This window comes from Caenorhabditis elegans, chromosome V, assembly GCF_000002985.6.
Source record: "Caenorhabditis elegans chromosome V".
In the NCBI taxonomy this organism is placed as follows: domain Eukaryota; kingdom Metazoa; phylum Nematoda; class Chromadorea; order Rhabditida; family Rhabditidae; genus Caenorhabditis; species Caenorhabditis elegans.
This window is the reverse complement of record NC_003283.11, coordinates 19,817,570-19,839,382: the sequence shown is the minus strand read 5'-3', so window position 1 is coordinate 19,839,382 and position 21,813 is coordinate 19,817,570. Positions and strand designations below refer to the sequence as shown.

Here is a 21,813-nt window from a genome sequence, read left to right as displayed (position 1 = left end):
TATAGTTTACATTGAAAAAAAATTCATAAACCGATAAATCTTAAAACATTTTTGCTCTCGAAGTCTGATAGCTTATCACCATCACCGTCGAATCAATATTGTTCTTCCCAAGTATTTCTCTGGCAGTATTCCGGTATTGTGTAGACATGAAATAACATAACAGCCAATGAGTGGCTACGTTTAGAGTTGTTAAAAGATATGCAATTACTGATAATTGGGATATTATCATTCTGTAAATTTTGTATCTGATTTTAAAGTTTTGCTATTCACTTCAGGGAATGGTTGGCGAGTTCCGTTCGGCAAATCGGCAATTTGCCAGTTTGACAAAGTGTCGGAAATTTTCAATTCCGGCAAATTGCCGTTTTGCCGATTTGCCTGAAATTTTCAATATCGGTAATTTACCGGTTTTTCGATTTGCTGAAAACTTTTTTAGGCGAATTGCAGGCTTGCCGATTTGCCGGAAGTTTTCAATTCCGGCAAATTGCCGTTTTGCCAATCTGCCGGAAATTTTCAACTCTGGCAATTTACCGGTTTGCCGATTTGCCGGATTCCAATTTGCCGGAAGTATTCAAAGGAATTTTTATAAGACGGAAACACTTAAAACTGTGCTATTTTGAAATGTTTTTCCATTTATTTTCTCGAGATAGTTCCATAAAATTTGCTTACGTTTTAAAATAGATGTAAGGAGCATTTATAGGATGCGTACAATTTTTGATTATATTTAAAATTCTGAAATTTTCAACAAAAAAAATGTGGAAAACCGCAATTTGCCAAAAGTTTTCCGGTAAATACGGCAAATCGTCCACTTGCCGGTTTGCTGATTTGCCGGGAATTTTCAATTCCGGCAATTTGCAGATTTGGCGGTTTTCCAGAAATTTCAATTCCGGCAATTTGCTTATTTGCCGGAAAAATTGTTTGCCGTCAACCCCTAGTACATTTTAATTTGCAAAAAACCCAACCTGTCCAATTTTCAAGAAACCTACCTACCTTGCATAGGCTGACAGCATAAATGACAAACTATATATCAAACTATAAGGAGCATTGGCCATAATAAAGGAAATTGTCATATAAACTACAAGCTTCGTAGATCTATCCTGACTCTTACTGGTCCAGGTCTTTGTCTTTTTATTTTTCTTCAACTCAATTATCAACAAAACTGTAGAGATTGGAAGTAAGATTGATGGAATAAACTGGAAAATCACGGCATATATGTAATAGACAATCCAATAGAAATCGTCGATTCCAAATGTAATAGATGTCTCAACGGTATACATTTTTTCTGTATAATTTTCAGCGAATATATCACAATTTGGACCAGGGACCCAGATGCCTGTCTCAACTATGTTTGTACTAGATATTTCAGCTATCCAGAGGGGTAATATTAGAATGATGATGGGCAGTAGGATTTTCAGCCCACTTTTGGAGTAGATAAGACGTTGCATGCTGGAAATTGTATGAGCATTTTAAAAGTTTTAATTTTCAGGCAAATGTTTTCTCTTTTTTTTTTTAAAGTTTGAATTTCCCGCCAAATAGTTTCTCAAAAAATTGAATTTCCCGCCAAAATTTTTCACCAAAAATTTGAATTTCCCGCTAAAATTTTTCTCAGAAAAATTGAATTTCCCGTCAAAATTTTTCACAGAAAATTTGAATTTACAGCCAAAAATGTTCTAAGAAAATTTAGGGTTTTCCGTCTTAAATTTTTTCTCAGAAAATTTCAAATTTAACGCCAAAATTTTTCTTTGAAAAGGTGAATTTCCCGACAAAATTTTTCTCGCAGAGTTTGAATTCTCGCCAAAAATTTTCTCAGAAAATTTGAATTTTCAGTCAAAAATTTTTTAAAAGAAATTTGAATTTCCTACAAAAATGTTTTTTTTCATAAAATTTGAATTTTCCGCCAAAATTTTACACCAAAAATTTGAATTTCCTACAAAAATGTTTTTTTTTTCATAAAATTTTAATTTTCCGCCAAAATTTTTCTCAGAAAATTTGAATTTCCCGCTAAAAATTTTTATGAGAAAATTTGAATTTCCCGCCAAATTTTTACCCCAAAAATTTGAATTTCCCGTCAAAATTTTTCTCGCAGAGTTTGATTTCCCGCCAAAATTTTTCACCAAAAATTTGAATTTCCCGCTAAAATTTTTCTCAGAAAAACTGAATTTCCCGTCAAAATTTTTCACAGAAAATTTGAATTTCCCGCCAAAATTTTTCACCAAAAATTTGAATTTACCGCCAAAAATGTTCTAAGAAAATTTTGGGTTTTCCGTCTTAAATTTTTTCTCAGAAAATTTCAAATTTAACGCCGAAATTTTTCTCTGAAAATGTGAATTTCCCGCCAAAATTTTTTACCAAAAATTGGAATTTCCCGCTACAGTTTTTCTCAGAAAATTTGAATTTTCCGCCAAAACTTGCCATGATGGCTCACAAAAAGAACGAACCTTCTTGCAAATGGAAATTTCACCACAAGAAATCTGATAATTGCCATGGCAACAGTGAAATAGGTCAACATCCCAGTTACAACAGCGTTTGTCATGGAGGAATAATAATTGGACACTATTTTAGAGTAAGATGCGAATGGAAAACTGAAATAACACAAAATATACTAGTTTTTTATCAATTTTCGGTCCCACCACTCAAATGAAATTTCAAAGCTAAAATAATAGTTATAGAGCAATGGACAAAACTCAATAATATTACAAATCATATGGATGATCCCACAAAGAGTCATACCTATTAGAAATAGATTTGTGGTTAAATGCCGCATAGATTCTCTCGTAAGAACCCAGAAATGAAATAGACTTGGGAAGATTCCAATAAAAGAGATAATAAAATCTGTTAGATATAAATATGCACTGATGGAATTTATCCAGCTGGAAAATGTCAGCCAAGCATCTCCACGAAACTCTTCAGGAACAACATAGTCGGTAGCTTTTGAGCTATTCATTTGATATGAAAAAGTATGCGGAACAATGTTAGACAGAGTATTTATAATATTAATAATGAGAATAACATGAAAAAACATGAAAAACATGAAAAAAAAATCAAAAATTAAAAAGGGAATAATATTTTGGCCACCTTCAGTTTTACTTATAATACGCAGTATGAACCCGATTACGTAATAGGTTTTATTATATGAGTACAAAAGTATTATACATATGTATGTATAAGTAATAAATAATAAAAACCATAGCGTGAAATTCGGTACTTTTTGAATTCGGTATTGAGTGGGGGGGGGGGGGGGGCCTAAGCCGAAGCCCTTTATTGGATTTTTTCTGAAATTTTACATATTTTCTGAGTTATCTACAAAAAAAAGTTTAAGAATTACAAGCCGAAAATGTGCAAAAAAAAATTAAAACAGAGCCGCTGGAATAGTCTGTGGCGCTATAGGTGTCTTCTCCTTAATATTAAACAAAATTTTTATAAATTTTATCCAGCTGAACGATTTGAACAACGTATCCATACTCTTTTTGTTACAGCATACCGTATATTCTCTATTAGTGCTGCGTATCTAATAGAACGGCGTATCTAATAGAGCTGCACCCAACAGGCATTTCCGAAAATTACAGCGGCAGTCTCCAATAGAGCGGCAGTCTCTAATAGAGCGGCACCCTTTTCGCTGCGAGACCCGCCGCTGCTTTTCAGCTTATTTTTTGAATTTTTTTCAGTTTATTTACTTTTTTCAACATTTTTCAATTGTTTTACGTGGTTTTTTTGTTTGAAATCCTTGTATTAAAATTTTAAATGTAATTTTGAAGGAAAATGCCAAGCAATTCGACAACTGGTGCTCAAAAATGCTCGAGGAAAGTTCACAGTCTGAAATTCAAGCTAGAAGCAATTGAATATGCTTCGAAATTCAGCAAAACCAAAGCAGCAAGAGATCTGAAGGTCAGCAGACAGTGTATTCAAGACTGGGTGGCACAAAAAACCAAAATTGAGTCTCAGTTGTAAGTTTGAAAATGCTGATTTGTGAATGCTTAGTTATATATTTGAATTATAGGAAATCTACAAATAAAACAGCTCCAAAACGTTTAGAAGGTGGTGGCCGACCAGTCCAACGCGAAACCGTGGACGAAAGTGTGCTTCGCTGGTTTCGGGATCAACGAGAGAAAAAATTCCGTGTGAGCAGAAATTTAATCAGACAAAAAGCTAAAGAAATTTGTGGAGAGGATGACTTCAAGGTAGCAAACTGCGTACTTTGTTAAAGAAATTCAACTCTCATTCAGGCGTCGACCGGCTGGCTCCAAAAGTTCATGCGTAGGCACCACCTCAGTACACGACGAGCTACTACAACTTGTCGAAAAGAGCCTGATGAATTTGCCAAGAAAATCGTTGATTACCGTATATTCTCTATTAGTGCTGCATGCCGCTCTAATTTTCAGAGCCTTCTCGATTGCAGCTCTATTAGAGACTGCCGTTCTACTGGAGACTGCCGCTCTAATTTTCGAACGAGTTTTTTTTGTTTTCAGGAGTTTCAATTAATGGTGGAGTAGAAATAACAATTTTTCATAAATGAAAAAAAAAATCAAAGAAAAACAAACAACAGAAAAAAAACAAAAATTATCCTACGGAAATGATAGAATTGTCAGACTCGTTGCCTTCTTCTTGACTTTCATCGATTCCAATATCCTGCACGAGGTCGACGAGAGAATTTTCTATACGCGTGCTGTTGAGAAGATCCAGACCCGACGGAATCGATCCGTTTGGTGCAAAACAGTGAATCTGATTATCTTCACTTCCATCTGTAGCGATTGTCAAGGCGCATCCTTTAAAGGATTTCAATATCAAATCCTTTGGAAGATCATTCCATGCGTTTTCAATCCATTCCAAGTATTGGAGCATTGACGGCGGACGCATGTTGTTGCTTTTTGTGAAGCTTTTCTGTCCATGCACCATCCAATCCTCATAACTTCGACGAATGCTAGCTTTGAAAGGAGAATTCCAGTAAACGTCGGGAGCCTAAGCGAACAATTTATGTACCGTTTCAGATGATGATCATACCTGTACAAACTTTGTGCATCCACCGGGAACAACTGCTGTATCCACTTTCAAATTTTTGAGCACTCGTTTTGTTGCATCACTGATATGGCATCTGAATGCGTCCCAAGCCAAAAGTCTTTTTCCAAAAAAAGGAGGCCCGATGATAGTGTTCAAGTAATCTTCTGTCACTTCATCGTTGAAAAACGTTCGATTTCAAAAACATACATATAATGGGTCTTAGCGCGAATATGAACGGGTTACGGTAGTTTTTGCACACTTCGAGGAGAGGGCACATTCGCAGACAGCGAGAGTGTCTCGTTTCTCTGCGCTCTCTCGAAATTTCAAAGTTATCGAAAATATGTCATGATTATACTTAAAATGACCGGGAAAACATGCTAAATTCAAAAATTTATGTTAATTTGGTTTTAGGGTGCAAATACAAATTTAAAAAAAAATCAAAATTGTCAAAAAAAAATTTTTTTTTCGAAAATTTCAAAATTTCTCAAACTTTTTAAAACTTGACCAATACATTAAGTACACAAATTTCATACATTTCCAGCTAATTCCATGCATTCTCTTCCCAATTTTCGCTGGAATTCTAATATGCGAGCTGTACAAGCCGGAGCGGAAAACTTCGACGGCCATCAACAGCAATAAGATTACCAAAATGATACTTTGTATGATGATAACGTTTTTGATAATTGAATTGCCGATTGCAATTGGGAAAATTAGTAATTCAACGCAAACCGAATCATAAGTCTGGATTTTTTTGAAAAAAATTCGAAAAAAATTGCAAATCTTTTTTTCTGAAAATTGTATAAATCCGATGCAGAATTTCATTCTAATTCTAAAAATATAGATATTCTAGGTCCTACTGCAAAAATAACTGAGTTACGGTAGTAAGGAAAAGAGAAGAGAGAGCGCAGACAGCGAGAGTGTCTCGTTTCTCTGCGCTCTCTCGAAATTTCAAAGTTATCGGAAATATGTCATGATTATACTTAAATTGACCGGGAGAACATGCTGAATTTGGAAATTTAGGTTATTTTTAATTTAGGGTGCAAATAAAAATTTTGCGAAAAAAATTGGAAATTTTCAATAACATTTTTTTTTAATTTCCAAAAAACCGTTTTTTTCGAAACTTTTTTTTGATATTTTTCAAATAAAATTACACCTATTCGAACTATAATTTTATTCTAATTCTAAAAATTTATAAATCATGAAATTTCAAGAAAAATTCAGAGATTTACAATGGTTTTACGCCACCACCGGCAAGAGCGCAGACAGCGAGAGTGCCTCGTTTCTCTGCGCTCTCTCATTGCCAAAATTTCAAAGTTTTCGGAAATATCTCATGATTATACTTAAATTGACCGGAAAAACATGCTGAATTCGAAAATTTAAATTGTTTTTGGTTTCGGGTGCAAATAAAAATTTTGCAAAAAAATCAAAAATTTCCAAAAACAATGGTTTTTCAAAATTTTTTTCAAAACTTCCAGAACAATTCCCCACAACATCAACCTAATCTTCCAATACCTGTACATTCCAATTTCCCTTACCCACTGCTTAATATGCTTAACAATGTCTTCACAATATCAGAAAGCAGTTCGGCAATTATTGGGTCTCAAAGGGAATCAGCCAAAAGTTTCAAGTGTAGCAGTCCCGTCTACAATAGTTAGGGCTGTATAATAAGACTTTTTGTAGTAGAAAATAGTGTTTATTGATTTAAAAAAATTAAAAATTAATAAAATGTGAATTTTGTAATTTTGTAATTTATTATATACCTGTGAAAATTGGAATTCGACACAAAAACCTCTCTAGCGCGGCTTAAATTTAGTTTCCTGTCCCACAAACGTACCAATAATATTTTAAAAAAATCTAGAATCCAAATCTATCAAAACATTTCCGGAATTCCATAATTTTTATTTTTGTTTTTTTTGTACCTGTATATATCTGTGAAAATTGGAATTCGACACAAAAACCTCTCTAGCGCGGCTTAAATTTAGTTTCCTGTCCCACAAACGTACCAATAATATTTTAAAAAAATCTAGAATCCAAATCTATCAAAACATTTCCGGAATTCCATAATTTTTATTTTTGTTTTTTTTGTACCTGTATATATCTGTGAAAATTGGAATTCGACACAAAAACCTCTCTAGCGCGGCTTAAATTTACTTTCCTGTCCCACAAACGTACCAATAATATTTCGCAAAAAATTTTCCCGTGGTGGAGAGTCAAACACAGTAAGTCATAGGGTTTTGAGCGTTTGCCACTGTATCGTTATGCCATCTTACAACTTATACTAAGTTGAACCATAGAACACATTTGCATTAGGGTGGCAAAACGGGCTGAAACCAAATGCCCTTTGTTTTAAGGTCTAAAACTTATTCAGTTCATGCCTTTTTCAGAGTTACTTAACATTGATATATTTTCAGAAAGACAATCCACAGACATCCCTCTTCACCTGAATTGCTCTCGCGTTTACAACATCAATAAATGAATCTGTATGAAAATGTTCATCCTCACATATAATTTTACAGGCAAAAGTTACATTATTTCCGATCAGTTGATCAAATGAACTAGCATCATTTTACAATCGAATTTAATTATCTTGTGCAAGAGAATACTGATAAGAGTATAACTGTTAAAGCATTTGTCAGCAACCTTTCTTGTCGTCATTAAGTTGTGACTTCAGATTTCGGTATTAGGTTTTAACAATATTCCTGTATTGTTTGGGCAATACTGTACTGCCTTATTTAAGTTACCATTGTTTCAGTATTTGTTAGTGTATCAACAGTTCACTACTAAAACGTTCAGTTACACTTATCATAAAGTTCTTATCGGTAAAATTTATAACAACTTGACTGTTTTAGTATGAAATTGAAGCATCTGATTTTTAAGGCTTAAAACACAGTAATCCTACAGTCCTCCTACAGTACCTGTACAGTACTACTACAGTACTCCGACCATATCCCCCTACTAAACTGAAACTAAAAGCTCTTCAAAAAACGAAAAGAAATTTTTTTCCAAAACTACAGTAATCTTACAGTACTTCTACAGTAACCCTACAGTACTACTACAGTACCCCGACCATATCCCTCTATCAACCTCAAATTAATATATCTTCAAAATAGAGAAAAATATAGATTTTTCCAAAACTACAGTAATCTTACAGTACTCCTACAGTACCCCTACAGTACTATTACAGTATTTTATACATTCCCAGTTAGTTATTTTGCATGGTACCCTTTTTCTAGTTCAAACTATGTACGTCCTAATAAAAATTGATCTGCTTGAAATGTCAACCAATGACTCAAAAAGTGCCATAGTTTTATTTATTTAAACAAATAGTTTTTCACTCAAACTTTTACGATCAAATTTCGAAACATTTTCTTCTATTGCCCTGATATGGGCTGATATCAAATAGTTTCAAAATTCGTAAGTTATAATGTTATAGTTAGTTGATAATAAGTGTCGTTAAACCTGTTAGTCCGCAGAAAAAAGATCAGAAAATTATCAGAACCTAGATTTTATTATAAAAGTGTACCGCATGGTCATTTTCCTTAAATTTTTTCGCTCGACTAGCTAATTTTCGGCTGATCTCTGATCGACTCTTTGATAATTTTCAGTTATATCGTCAACTTTTCGGCTGATTTGGCCGATTTTCTGCAATTTGGACCCATGTTTAGCTATGTTTCAGCCACTTTGGCAAATTTTTGGAAAGTACCCGATTTCTTTGGGTAATTTTCGGCAAATTTTTCAATAATACGGACCGTTTTTGACAAATCTTCACTAAGTCGTCTGATTTCTGACTAAATCGGCAGAGTTTTAGCAAATTTTTGTCGATCTTAGGCGAATTTCGGCCAATTTTTGCCCAACCCGGCGTGGTTTTTGACTGAATCGTCCAATTTTCTGCGAATTTTTTGTATTTTTGGCTAATTTTCAGTCAATGTGTTGAATTTTTTTTTTGACTAATTCTCTCGATTTCTAGCCAATTTTCTGCTCAAGTCGGTCATTATCCACTGATTTGGCTAACTGTTGCCTAAATATTGCTCAATTCTTCACTACCTCGGCTACTTTTTGGCTGATTCGAGTTATTTCGAGTTAATTATGCCAATTGTGGCTGATTTAATCAATTTTTGGTCGGTTTTTTATAAATCCGCCGAATTTTTACTGATTCTGCCGATTTTCGACCCATTTTCATATAATTCTGTCAATTAGTTCATCTTTTCGGCCAATCCCCTGTATTTTTACAAAATTTTCATAAAAAGCCAGTCTTTTTACATTAAATTTCCAGTAAAATTTTAAATTTCAGCTTTTCAACATGTTACAACCACTACTACTAGCCTACTTAACAATGTCCGCATTTTCAATTATCCCAACCCATTTCCCTTTCAAGGAGCATCTCACGAAACAACCAGCATCCCCTGCGACCAGTGTTACCACAGGATACTTGTCTCAAAAACTGGACCATTTCTCAAATGACTCCCAGGTTTTCTTCACTCAACAATATTTTTACACGGAACGCCTCTCGGTTTCCAACCAAAAAGTGGCATTTTTGTACGTTAATACCGAGGGAAATGAGGAGATCGCAGTTATGACGGATGAGAGGAGCCCAGTGGTGAAGGCGGCAAAAAGATTCGGAGCTCAGCTGTTTGCACTGAAGCATCGGTATTATGGAGCATCGAAACCCAATTTTCAGTAAGGAATCTGTGTTTTTATCGTAATCAAAAACCCAAAATTGAAGCCTAAGCCTAGGCCAAAGACCAAGCCTAAGACTAAACCTAGGACTAAGCCTAAGTTTAGGCCTAATCGTAAGCCTAAGCCTAAGCCTAAGCCAAAGCCTTAGCCTAAGCCTAGCCTAAACCTAAGCCTAAGCCTAAGCCTGAACCTAAACTTAAGCCTAAGCCTAGGTCTAAGCCTAAGCCTAACCTTACGCCTAAGCCTAACCCTAAGCCTAACCCTAAGCCTAAGCCTAATCCAAAGCCTGGGCCTATGCCTAAGCCTAAGCCAAAGCCTAGGCTTATGCCTATGTAGGCCTAGAGCTAAGCCTAAGCCAAAACTTAATCCCAAGCCTAAGCCCAAGCCTAAGCCTATCCTAAACAACATAAAACTTCCAGAAACTTCGACGCTTCAGCTCTCCGCTACCTCACGTCCCGTCAGGCCATCCAGGACATCCTTTCCTTCATCAAATACGCCAACACCCAGTTCAACATGAACCCAGATGTCAGATGGGTGTTATGGGGTACCGGATACGGTGGGATCCTTGCCGCAGAAGCCAGAAAAACGGATCCAGTCGCTGTCTCGGGAGCAATTTCCAGCTCCGCTCCACTCCGGCGACTCTATGATTTCTGGCAGTTTAACGACTTTGTCGGAAATACCCTTATGCAAATTGGAGGTTCCAATTGCTATGGTCGAGTTCAACAAGGATTCGCAGATATCCGACAGGCAATGAAAACCACTGCCGGTAGATCACAAATATCGGATCTGTTCCAGTTGAACCCTCGGTTGGATCAAACGCAGCTCGGGTACAATGACATTCAGATGTTCTACACGGCGATTATTGGTCCGTTTCAGGAAATTGTGCAGTTTAATAATGATGTAAGTTTTTATTTTTAATATGCCAGCTTCAGGCTTAGGCTTAGGCTTAAACTTAAGCTTGGGCTTAGTTTTATACTTGGTTTTAGGTTTAGGCTTAGGCTTAGGCTTAGTTTTATGCTTGGTTTTAGGCTTAGACTTGGGCTTAGGCTTAGGCTTAGACTCAGGCTTAGGCTCAGGGTTAGGCTTAGTCTTCGTTTTATGCTTGCTTTTAGACCTATGCTTGGGCTTAGGCTTAGGCCTAGACTTTGGCTCAATCTTAGGCTTAGGTTTAGGCTTAGGCTTAGGCTTAGTTTTATGCTTGGTTTTAGGCTTAGACTTGGGCTTAGGCTTAGGCTTAGACTCAGGCTTAGGCTCAGGGTTAGGCTTAGTCTTCGTTTTATGCTTGCTTTTAGTCCTATGCTTGGGCTTAGGCTTAGGCCTAGACTTCGGCTCAATCTTAGGCTTAGGCTTAGGCTTAGGGTTAGGCTCCTCAAAAATCGGCTAACATGTTTGAAAATGAACCGGAAGCTGATCAAAATAGTCAAAAAGTTTTTATTCATTAGCCTAAACAGAAGCTAAATTAGTTAATAAAGTTGGTCAAAAACGGCAACTTTTTTCAGTTCAACATCTCCATCACCGACATGTGCACCATAATTGCCAACAGCTCCTGGACCAATATGGAAGTAGTCCGCCAGGCTTACGTCTACTTGAGCACCACATTAACGGGCTCCGTACAACCAATGACTATAGCATCCTATCAAAAAGTGGTCAATGATTTGAAGAATGATAGTGTCAGCTCCCCGTTTGGTGAGTTTAATCAGAAAAAAGATACAGAAACTTGCAAAAACTGGTCCCAAATGTTGAAAATTGCTTTTAAAAATTGGCAAAAAAAATTAAAGTTTGCTAAAAATTGGCCTAAACGTGAAAATCTAGCAAAAATCGGCTAGAATTTAAAAATTTGCTAAAAATCGGTTGCTTACAATTAGGCTTAGGCTTACAAATAGGTCTCCAGCTTAGGCTTAGGCTTGATCTTAGTCTTAGGCTTCGGCTTAGGCTTCGGCTTAGGCTCAGGCTTAGGCTTAGGCTTAGGCTCAGGCTTATGCCTGGGCTTAGTCTTAGGCTTAGGCTTAGGCTTCGGCTTAAGCTTAGGCTCAGGCTCAGGCTCAGGCTTAGACGAAAGGTTAGGTTTGGGCTTAGGCTCAGGCTTAGGCTTAGGATCAGGCTTAGGCTTAGGTTCCTCAGCTTCAATCAGCTTCCGATCTCGATTCCAGATTTTAAAAATTCGTTGAAAATTGGTTGCTTATTCTTAGATTTAGGCTTAGGCTTAGGCTTGGGCTTAGGCTTAGGCTTAGACTTAGGCTTCGGCTTAGGCTTAGGCTTAGGCTTAGGCTTAGGCTTAAACTCCTCAGCTACAATCAGCTTCCCAACCCGAAACCTTCAAAAATTCCAGTTGAAAACCGCATGTGGACCTACCAAATCTGCACGGAACTCGGCTGGTTCCCCACTACCAACAACAACGAGCAGGGACTCTTCGGAGCAGTTGTCCCCACGAGCATCTACATCAACCAATGCTCGGACATCTTCCCCGACGCCAGCCTAACCGCAACCTCTATCCGTGACTCAATCGTCAGCTCAGATTCCGTGTACACTGGCACCAATGTAGTCTTCACCAATGGATTCTACGATCCTTGGAGTGTGCTGGGACAGGAGACGAGCCGGGACTTCTCGGTGGTGGCCTATGTGATCCCTGGGGCTTCCTATCTGAGTGACTTCTTCCCGGGAGATTCTGACAATCAGTATATCCAGAAAGCCCATGATTTGATGATTGAGAATATTAATATTTGGGTGAACGGGCCCAAAAGTACCAGGATCCTAGGGGATCCTACAGTTCCTTGGACCCCTCCACAGCTTGGAGGCTCGGAAGCTTCAGAGCTTCAGAGTAGTAAGGTTTTTTCTAGAACCTTGCCTAGGACCCCCTCCAGAGGAATATTCCATCGAAGACACCTGGAACTTCTAGCCTCCTCCTACCCAGCAGGCTTCGAGCAGGGAACCTTCCGACAGCGCCAGGACCACTTTGACAATCTCAACGTGGACTTCTTCCAGCAAAAGTTTTACAAAAACTCGCAATGGGCCAGGCCGGGCGGCCCGAATTTCCTGATGATCGGCGGACAGGAGGCAGAGGGTGAGAGTTGGGTGTTGAACGAGAAGCTTCCCTGGTTGATATCGGCGCAGAAGTACGGAGCGACGGTGTACCTGTTGGAGCATCGGTTCTATGGGGATAGTCTTGTGGGGTGAGTTTTTGAGTACTAACGTTTTTTGAGAAAAATTTGAATTTCCCTCCAAAACATTTTCACAGAAAAATTGAATTACTTGCCAAAAAAAATTTCTGAAAATGTTGAATTTTCCGCCAAAATTTATTGCCAGAAATTTTTTTGTTAGATATTCTGAATTTTTCGCCCTAACTTCTCACAGAAAAATTGAATTCCCTGTAAAGAAAACATTTTCGGAAAATTGCGGTTTGATCTATAAAAATGCGGGAATTTTTCCCCCAGGAAAATGTGACGTCAGAACACTCTTAACCATGCGAAATGAGTTGAAAAGTCTGCGTCTTTTCTCCCGCATTTTTCGAAGATCAAATCAAAATGGCACCACGTGCGCTGAAATTTTTTCTCGAAAAATTTGAATTTCTCACAAAACTTATGTTCATAAAAATTTGAACTTCAGGCCGAAAGTTTTTCCTGATGTGAAAAAAATTTAAATTTGCGCCAAAATATTTTTTGAAACAATTTGAAATTCCCGCCAAAATTCTATCACAAGAAATTTCTCTCCAAAACGTCTTTTTTTCGAAAATTTTTGAATTTCATCCGATTTTTTTTGTTCGAAAATTTAAATTTTGAGGTAAACTTTTTTGTTAATGGAACATCGTTCCAAAAGTTTTCAGTGAAAAATTTTGCGCCAAACTAGCAGTTCCACATGTGGTGTCAAAGTGTCCCATTTTGTTTTGATCTTCGAAAAATGCGGGAGAAGAGACGCAACCATTTCAACTGATTTCGCATGGTTAAGAGTGTGCTGACGTCACATTTTTCTGGGAGAAAAATTCCCGCATTTGCTGTAGATCAAACCGCAATGGGACACAGCCTGGCACCACGTGGTTGCACAAAAACTGGCGGAAATTCAAATTTTCAAAAAAAAAAATTACGGGGAATTCCAATTTTGAACCACAATATTTTGGCTGAAAAATCAATTTTTTTCAGAAAAATTTTGTGGCGCAAAATTTGGAATTTCCATAAAAAAAATTCTGGCGGGAAATTTCAATTTTTCAAAAAAAAACTTTTTTTTTATTTTTCATGTAATTTACAGTGCATTTTTTCCACTTCTTAGTCATCATTTTTATCAGTTTCTGTGTAAAATTCGCGTAGATCACATGTAGATCACAAAATATTTATCTCATACTTCGTATTTCTGTTGCTTTTTCACAAATTAATTTGTGACCTACGTGTGGTCTCCGCGAATTTTACACAGAAACTGATAAAAATGATGACTAAGAAGTGGAAAAAATGCACTGTAAATTACATGAAAATAAAAAAAAAATTTTTTTTTGTGACCTACGTGTGGTCTCCGCGAATTTTACACAGAAACTGCTAAGACCATGCCGCATAACTGCGTCTCACGTCACACTTTTCTGGGGGAAAAATTCCCGCATTTTCTGTAGATCAAACCGCAATTCGACAGCCTGACACACCTTGTGCCTACTCAGTTTATTGCCAAGTTTTTTTTTTCAGAAACAACACCAACCTAAACCTGCTCAGCTCCCTGCAGGTCCTCTACGACTCTGCCGAATTCATCAAAGCCATCAACTACAAAACGCAATCCTCAACCCCTTGGATCACTTTCGGAAGATCCTTCCCCTTGTCAGCATGGACCAGAGCCATATTCCCAGACCTTGTCACAGGAGCAGTCTCCTCATCAGGTGCCATTTTGGCGAAAACCGACTTTTTCGAGTACCTAATGGTTATGGAGACTTCAATTCGAAAATATGACAACTCGTGTGCAGATCGGATAAAATCCGGTTTTGATGAGATCAGAGGCTTGTTCCTAACCTCGGAAGGTCGGCAAGATCTATCCAAGATCTTCCAGCTATTGCCAGGATTCTCGGAAAATGTCACAGAAACCGATCAACATTTCTTCTTCTCGAATCTATACTCAAATTTCCAACTTGCCGTTCAATTCTCCGGGGATAACTCGGGCCCGTGGGCTGATGGATATGGAATTCCTGAGATGTGCAGGTTTATGACCGGCGCTGGGACCCCGCTAGACAATATAGTCGCTTTTAATGCCTATATGACGTCATTTAACAACGGAGGAGGCACTTATACCGGGATGGGTAATAATTATACGGCTATGATCTACAATTTGAAAAACTCAAAGGATTACGGGGAGGGTGTCGATCCGACGCTTCTCTGGACATGGCAGACTTGTACGGAGTATGGGGGATTTCAGTCGGCGGATTCAGGAAGCGGATTGTTTGGATCCCCGGTGCCGGTTAGGTAAGCTGAAGCATTTATCGATTTGTGTTAAAAAATTTTGGCGGGAAATTCAAAAACTTTAAATGAAAGTTTTGGCGGGAAAGTTCACATTTTTTATGAAAGTTTTTAGTGGGAAATTCAAATTTTCTGTGCGAATGTTTAGCGGGAAATTCAAATTTTTGAAAAAATTTTGCCGCGATATTCAAATTTTCTAAGAAAAACTTTTGCGGGAAATTCAAAATTTCGAAAAAAAAATATTGGCGGAAAATTCAATTTTTCAGAGAAAATTTTGGCCGGATATTCAAAAATTTTTAGGAACAATTTTGGCGGTAAACTCAAATTTTCTGGGAAACGGCTTGGCGGGAAATTCAAATTTTTGAAAAAATTTTGCCGCGATATTCAAATTTTCTAAGAAAAACTTTTGCGGGAAATTCAAATTTTCGAAAAAATAATATTGGCGGAAAATTCAATTTTTCAGAGGAAATTTTGGCGGGAAATTCAAATTTTCTCTACAAATTTTTTGTAAAAAATTCAAATTTTCAAAGTAGAATTTTGGCCGAAAAAGCAAAAATTTTTAGGAACAATTTTGGCGGTAAACTCAAATTTTCTGGGAAAAGTCTTGGCGGGAAATTCAAATTTGCTCGAAAAATGTTTTGTATAAAACTAAAATTTTCTAAGTAGAATTATGGAGGACAATTCAAATTTTCTGAGAAATTTTGGCGGGTAATTCAAATTTTCTAAGTAAAATTGTGGCGGGAATTCAAGTTTTCGACGAAAAATTTTGGCGGGAAATTCAAAGATTTTAAATGAAAGTTTTGGCGGAAATAAATTTGTTTGGGAAAAATTTGGCGGAAAATTCAAATTTTTGAATAAAAATTTTGGCGGGAAATTCAAATTTTTGAATAAAAATTTTGGCGGGAAATTCAAAATTTTAGTGAAATTTTTTTTAAAGTTTGAGAAACTTCTGGGAATTATCTGGAAAACTCTGGAATTTTTTTAAAAGCCACCAAAAACATTCAGAACTCCACAAAAAATACAATTTTATAAAAAATAGTCAAATTTTCAGTTTCCTCATCCAAATGTGCATGGATCTCTTCGGCAACACGTATGACCGCTCAAAAATCGATTCCCTCATCGATTTCACCAACTACAAGTACGGAGGACGTGACAACTTCAAGGGCTCGAATGTAGTATTCATCAATGGAAACATCGACCCGTACCATGTCCTAGGGCTCTTTAACTCCCCGGATAGCTCAGTAGTGTCCTACCTTATCGATGGAAGCTCCCACTGTGCAGACATGTTCCCGGCTAGGGATTCAGATGTTCCCGGGTTGAAGGTGGCCAGGGATCTTGTAGATCAAAATATTGGGGTCTGGTTGGGGGGTCAGGTGAATATTACCACCACTACAGCTACTACGACCTCGAATTCAACTAGCTATCCTTCAACGTTGTACTCTTTGGAGCCCACCACAACTAAATCTACATCAGTTAATAGAGTTTTTATTTCATTCTGTGTAATTATGTTCGACTTCCTTGTTTTATAATTCGAATAAAGTTACATTAACTTTATTAGTAGTTCTGCCACTGATTTTGCCTACAACTCTTGAATTCGCAAAGATAACGAAAAATTGTTAACTAGCAAAATATTTTCCATGAAATTCTAAATATTACACTATAAAAATGTATCCAAATATCTTGTTTTATAGCGGAAATATAGCAGTTTAAAGTTGGCGCGTTTAATTTCAAAAATTCGAAATCTTAGTCCCGGTGGCTCAGCTGGGTAGAGAGATGGCTATGGGGCAAAGGTTCATGGTTCGATTCCCAGGTGTGGTTACTATTTTTTGCAATCTTTTTTATTACATTTATATTAAAAATACTGTTTGTAAAAATGTGAATTTCCAGTTTCAAAGTTTAAAAATTACGTGTAAAACACAAAAGTGATGGTTATTTTTGTGCCTATTGAAATATTCTAATCATTTTCAAATTCATAACAAAAAAATTGAACAGATAATGCTTATTGTTTCTTTTGTTATCACGTATGCATCTGTCATAATGCTATTGTGATTTTTCGGCTTAAAAATTATTATAAAAACTGTTTGAAACACCTGAAAAATCATACTTTTGGTTTTTTATACAAAACAATTTAATGTCTTCAATTCTGAAAGTTTTCGCTTTTTTTTGGTCTTCTTCGTGGCATTTGGGATGTAAGTTGGCATGAAAAATGCACTATAATTGCGCTAAGGCAATTCATTTTCGCCAATGCACATGAATTGCGCCAAGGCACTAGAAATGCGTCAAGGCACTAGAATTGCGTCAATGCACTAGAATTGCGTCAAGGCACTAAATTTGCGTCAAGACACTGGAATTGCGCCAATGCACTAGAATTACGCCAAGGCACTAGAATTGCGTCAAGGCACCAGAATTGCGCCGAGGCACCAGAATTGCGCCGAGGCACCAGAATTGCGCCAATGCACAAGAATTGCGCCAAGACACTAGATTTGCGCCAAGGCACTAGAATCGCGCCAATGCACTAAAATTGCACCAAGGCACTATAATTGCCTCAAGGCACTAGAATTGCGTCAAGGCACTAGAAATGCGTCAAGGCACAAGAATTGCGCCAAGACACTAGAATTGCATTAAGGCACTAGAATTGTGCAAAAACACCGGAATTGCGCCAAGGCACTAGAATTGCGTCAATGCACTAGAATTGCGCCAATGCACTATAATTGTGCTAAGGCACCAGAATGTCGTCAAGGCACTAGAACTGCGTCAAGGCACTAGAACTGCGTCAAGGCACTAGAACTGCGTCAAGGCACTAGAAATGCGACAAGGCACTAGAAATGCGACAAGGCACTAGAAATGCGACAAGGCACTAGAAATGCGTCAAGGCACTAGAAATGCGTCAAGGCACTAGAATTGCGTCAATGCACTAGAATTGCGCCAATGCACTATAATTGTGCTAAGGCACCAGAATGTCGTCAAGGCACTAGAACTGCGTCAAGGCACTAGAACTGCGTCAAGGCACTAGAACTGCGTCAAGGCACTAGAAATGCGACAAGGCACTAGAAATGCGTCAAGGCACTAGAATTGCGCCAATGCACTAGAAATGCGTCAAGGCACTAGAATTGCGCCAATGCACCAGAATTGCGTCAACACGTTTTTTGTTTGAATTGAATATTTTTCAGGTCAAATCCGGTGCCAAAAATCAACGAGGAAGTTTTTATTGACGGGTAATTTGTGGAACTCTGAAACCGCAACAAAAAATTAAAATTATTTTTAAAAATTCCAGAACTCCGCTTTCACCTGCCTGTCCCTTGTGCACTCACAAAATGAGGTGGGTTTGACGGAAAATTTTGGAAAAAAATCTAAAAATCCAAAAAACTTCATTTCAGAGGAACACCACTCCCAACTGACGCAATTGTAAAATTCGGGTAATTTTTTTTTCAAAGTGTCCCACAAAAAAATTCGTATGGTTTTTTGATTACAAAACTTGGGTCCTACAACGAAAATATTCAGGATACGGTAGCTATTGATTTTACCTGAAAAATTCAAAGCTATCAGATTTATTTTTTTTCCAGAACTCCTCTTCCAACAGATGCAGCTAATTTTGGGTGAATTTCAAATAAATTTTTTTGCCTAAAATATAAAATTTTTAGACCCGATGGCACTCCACTCCCAACTGATGAAACTTTCTGAACATTAATTATATAATTTTTTATAAAAAAAAATTTGAATAATCCATTGCGCATTTGTTTTTTTTTTTTCTTAAACCAACCGAAATCGGTCAAAGCAGCCGACATATAACAGGCCTGGAATTTGAAGCTGGCATTAAGCAGCCTAAATCCCTATGCCTAAGCCTAAGCTTTAGCCTAAGCCTGAGCCTAAGCCTGAGCTTAATCCTAGGCCTAAGCCTGAGATTGAGCGTAAGCCTAAGCCTAAACCTGAGATTGCGCGTAAGCCTAAGCTTAAGCCTGAGATTGAGCGTAAGCCTAAGCCTAAGCCTAAGCTTGAGATTGAGCGTAAGCATAAGCCTAACCTAACCCTAAATAGCGTCAGTGGCGAGTTCACGCTCGCCACTGACGCCAAGCCAATGCCTATGCATGAATATAAGCCTTAGACTAAGCCTAAGCCTAAGCCTGAGCTTAAACCTAAGATTAAGCCTAAACCTAAGCCTAAGCCTAAGCCTGAGCTTAAGCCCCGACATTTGCAAATCTTAAAATTAATCATCTAATGTTTCTGAAATAAATTAGTTACAGCAAAACTCATACTCCCACGTGAAACCTCGGTCATTATATATTACAGACATTTTGTATGCAGCGCGTGAGAGCAGACAAGAGATCAGCTATGCAATTTTGATGTATAAGCGATGAGCACTAGACTTCTAGACTAAGACATTTTAATTGAAGGTCAAAAAATGTGCACTTTTTTGCTTAAAGTATAGTGCACTCTGGGGGTATAACAGCTGGGGAAATACGAAAAATCAGTTTTCATTTTCCCGCCAAAAATTTTCTTAGAAAATTCGAGTTTTCAGCTATTTTTTCCAAAATTTGAATTTTTGCCAGAAATTATTTTTCTCACAACATTTGAATTTCCCGCCAATAATTTTCTGAGAAAATTTGAATTCTCGCCAAAATTTTTTTCAGAAAATTTGAATCTCCGCCAAAAATTTTCAGAGAAATTTTGAATTTCACGCCGAAATGTTTTCTCAAAAATTTTTAGTTTTCCGCCAAAAAAATGGTTCACAGTAAATTTGGATTTCCCGCCAAAATATTCTCAGAAAATTTGAATTTCCCGCCAATTTTTTTCTGAAAAATTTTTATTCCCGCGAAAAAAAAAAGATTCCAGAAAGTTTGAATTCCCCGCAAAAATATTCAGAGAAATTTTTTCCCGCCAAAAAAATTTCTCAGAAAATTTGAAAATCCCGCCAAAAACTCCCACAGAAAATTTGAATTTCCCGCCTAAATTTTTTTCTCAGAAAATTTGAATTTCCCGCCAATTTTTTTCTGAAAATTTTTTATTCCCGCGAAAAAAAAGATTCCAGAAAATTTGAATTTCAAGCCAGAACATTTTTTTCGAGAAAATAATTGAATTTCCCGCCATAATTTTTTTTAGAAAATTTGAATTCCCGCCAAAAAATATTCAGAGAAATTTTGAATTTCACGCCAAAAACTCCAACAGAAAATTCGAATTCCCCGCCAAAAAATTTTTCTCTGAAAATTTGAATTTTCCGCCAATTTTTTTTCAGAAAATTCGAATTTCCCACCAAAAAAGCTCCTAGAAAATTTGAATTTCCCACCAAAAAATTTCTAAAAAAATTTGAATTTCCGCCAAAAACTTTCTTAGAAATTTTGAATTTCCCGCCATAAATATTCAGAGAAATTTTGAATTTCCCGCCAGAAAATTTCTCAGAAAATTTGAATTTCCCACTAAAAAATTTCTCAAAAAATTTGAATTTCCGCCAAAAAACTTTCTTAGAAAATTTGAATTTTTCGTCGAAAATATTCAGAGAAAATTTGAATTTCCTGCTAAAAAATTTCGATGAAAATTTAATTTTCCCGCCAAAAGTTTTTTTTTTCTGAGAAAATTTAAATTTTCCTTCAAAATTTTTCTCAAAAAATGTGAATTTCGCGTAAAACTAATCTAAGACTACTGTAGGGGTACTGTAAAAATACTGCAGAATTACTCTAAGAGTACTGTAGGGTACTGTAGTTGAGAGGTCCTATACTGGACCCTTAGTCTTCAATTTTCAAGGTTTTGAATTAATTTTCAGCTTGCAGAACACGCTGCAAAATTTTTAAAAACCGGATTTTCGCATTATTTCAAACAGAATGACAAATTAATTGGAATCTCGAAATAGAATTTCAAAATGAGACACACCTAATTACATATTCTATTCACAAGTGTGCAAAGACTTACTCATATAGTTCAAACTTCAAAAAAAAACGAGCATCATTATATAAATTTTTAATGTGTCATGGAATAGTATAGTTGATATAGTTTTTGGTACAATTCTGTTCGGAAAACTGATTTTTTTTTAAAGTACTGACATCTTCGAAAAAAAAGCTAATTTTTTAGGAACATAGTGAGTTTTAAATTTTTTTTTTTTGGAAAGTTAAAATTGAGATTTTGGAATTTTTGAAAAAAAATTTGAAAATCTTTTTAAAAAAATTAATTTTGGAAATTAAAAAAAAAATTTTTTTAATTTTTTCACTATTTTTTTTGTGGTTTAATTTTTATTTTAACTGAAATTTTTTATGTAAGTAACTCGACCCCACTTTTCGTATCCACTTAGTTTTTTGAAACATTGTTGATTTCACTTGTAAAATACACCTGTTTTTTTTTAACTCTGCAACAAGAAAAAAAACAGAAACTTAGCTAATTAGTGCTCAAAATAGAATCCTACGTAATATGCAAGTATGCATGATAATTGTAGTCTAGACTTTTATACTTCTTACTCATGTAATTTGGTAATCAAGTAGTGATAATATGTCTAAAATTATACTCTATGCTCCCAGAGTCATGGGGCACACAGGGGTTCCCACATTACGTAGGTATATGTATATACGTACAGAAATAATTTATATGTGCATTTTTTAAAGGTCAGAAATTAATGAACGCTGAATTTATAGCTGATTTTTCATTTAGCCTGTCAGAATTGGTTTAGTTCGATGCACCATGTTTTGGTAGCCTGTCTCTCCAGATATTGATATATTTTTAAAAATTTTGTTCTCAATGGAAA

The 21,813-nt window shown here is 36.4% G+C and overlaps 3 protein-coding genes, 1 long non-coding RNA gene and 2 other non-coding genes across 6 annotated transcripts; 4 read left to right on the top strand and 2 right to left on the bottom strand.

Moving 5' to 3' along the window:
* Window positions 1-40: 40 nt before the first annotated feature.
* Window positions 41-2,941, bottom strand: srw-38 (G-protein coupled receptors family 1 profile domain-containing protein; the record flags this gene model as incomplete). The annotated part of the gene is made up of 4 exons (NM_075441.1): window positions 41-230; window positions 988-1,443; window positions 2,436-2,579; window positions 2,628-2,941. 4 exons carry the CDS (start codon window positions 2,939-2,941, stop codon window positions 41-43), a joined length of 1,104 nt encoding a protein of 367 aa, NP_507842.1.
* Window positions 2,942-9,283: 6,342 nt separating this feature from the next.
* On the top strand, window positions 9,284-16,632 carry pcp-4 (Prolyl Carboxy Peptidase like). The gene is made up of 6 exons (NM_075440.9): window positions 9,284-9,669; window positions 10,089-10,569; window positions 11,169-11,355; window positions 11,999-12,839; window positions 14,331-15,095; window positions 16,141-16,632. The coding sequence occupies exons 1-6, from the start codon at window positions 9,293-9,295 to the stop codon at window positions 16,616-16,618; spliced, it is 3,129 nt and encodes a 1,042-aa protein (NP_507841.1). The 5' UTR covers window positions 9,284-9,292; the 3' UTR covers window positions 16,619-16,632.
* On the bottom strand, window positions 11,564-11,668 carry Y116F11B.19. Its single transcript, NR_070255.1, has one exon. It is a non-coding gene; the product is annotated as an Unclassified non-coding RNA Y116F11B.19 (non-coding RNA).
* Window positions 11,564-11,668, top strand: Y116F11B.22. Its single transcript, NR_070256.1, has one exon. It is a non-coding gene; the product is annotated as an Unclassified non-coding RNA Y116F11B.22 (non-coding RNA).
* Window positions 16,633-17,189: 557 nt separating the features above from the next.
* On the top strand, window positions 17,190-18,816 carry Y116F11B.17 (LITAF domain-containing protein). Its single transcript, NM_001269958.3, has 6 exons — window positions 17,190-17,278; window positions 18,260-18,304; window positions 18,364-18,408; window positions 18,467-18,505; window positions 18,653-18,685; window positions 18,731-18,816. Coding segments are annotated over exons 1-6 (204 nt in total). The 5' UTR covers window positions 17,190-17,276; the 3' UTR covers window positions 18,771-18,816.
* Window positions 18,291-18,715, top strand: linc-51. The gene is made up of 4 exons (NR_102124.1): window positions 18,291-18,304; window positions 18,364-18,408; window positions 18,467-18,505; window positions 18,653-18,715. It is a non-coding gene; the product is annotated as a long non-coding RNA linc-51 (long non-coding RNA).
* Window positions 18,817-21,813: the final 2,997 nt, after the last annotated feature.

Excerpts from the sequence above, each read along its gene's own strand:
- pcp-4 (NM_075440.9), top strand. The coding sequence starts at position 9,293 with ATGTTACAACCACTACTACTAGCCTACTTAACAATGTCCGCATTTTCA. Across the intron at positions 10,570-11,168 it reads TTGTGCAGTTTAATAATGAT|TTCAACATCTCCATCACCGA; the intron begins GTAAGTTTTTAT and ends AACTTTTTTCAG. Across the intron at positions 12,840-14,330 it reads TATGGGGATAGTCTTGTGGG|AAACAACACCAACCTAAACC; the intron begins GTGAGTTTTTGA and ends TTTTTTTTTCAG.
- Y116F11B.17 (NM_001269958.3), top strand. Across the intron at positions 18,409-18,466 it reads TTGTGCACTCACAAAATGAG|AGGAACACCACTCCCAACTG; the intron begins GTGGGTTTGACG and ends ACTTCATTTCAG. Across the intron at positions 18,506-18,652 it reads GACGCAATTGTAAAATTCGG|AACTCCTCTTCCAACAGATG; the intron begins GTAATTTTTTTT and ends TTTTTTTTCCAG.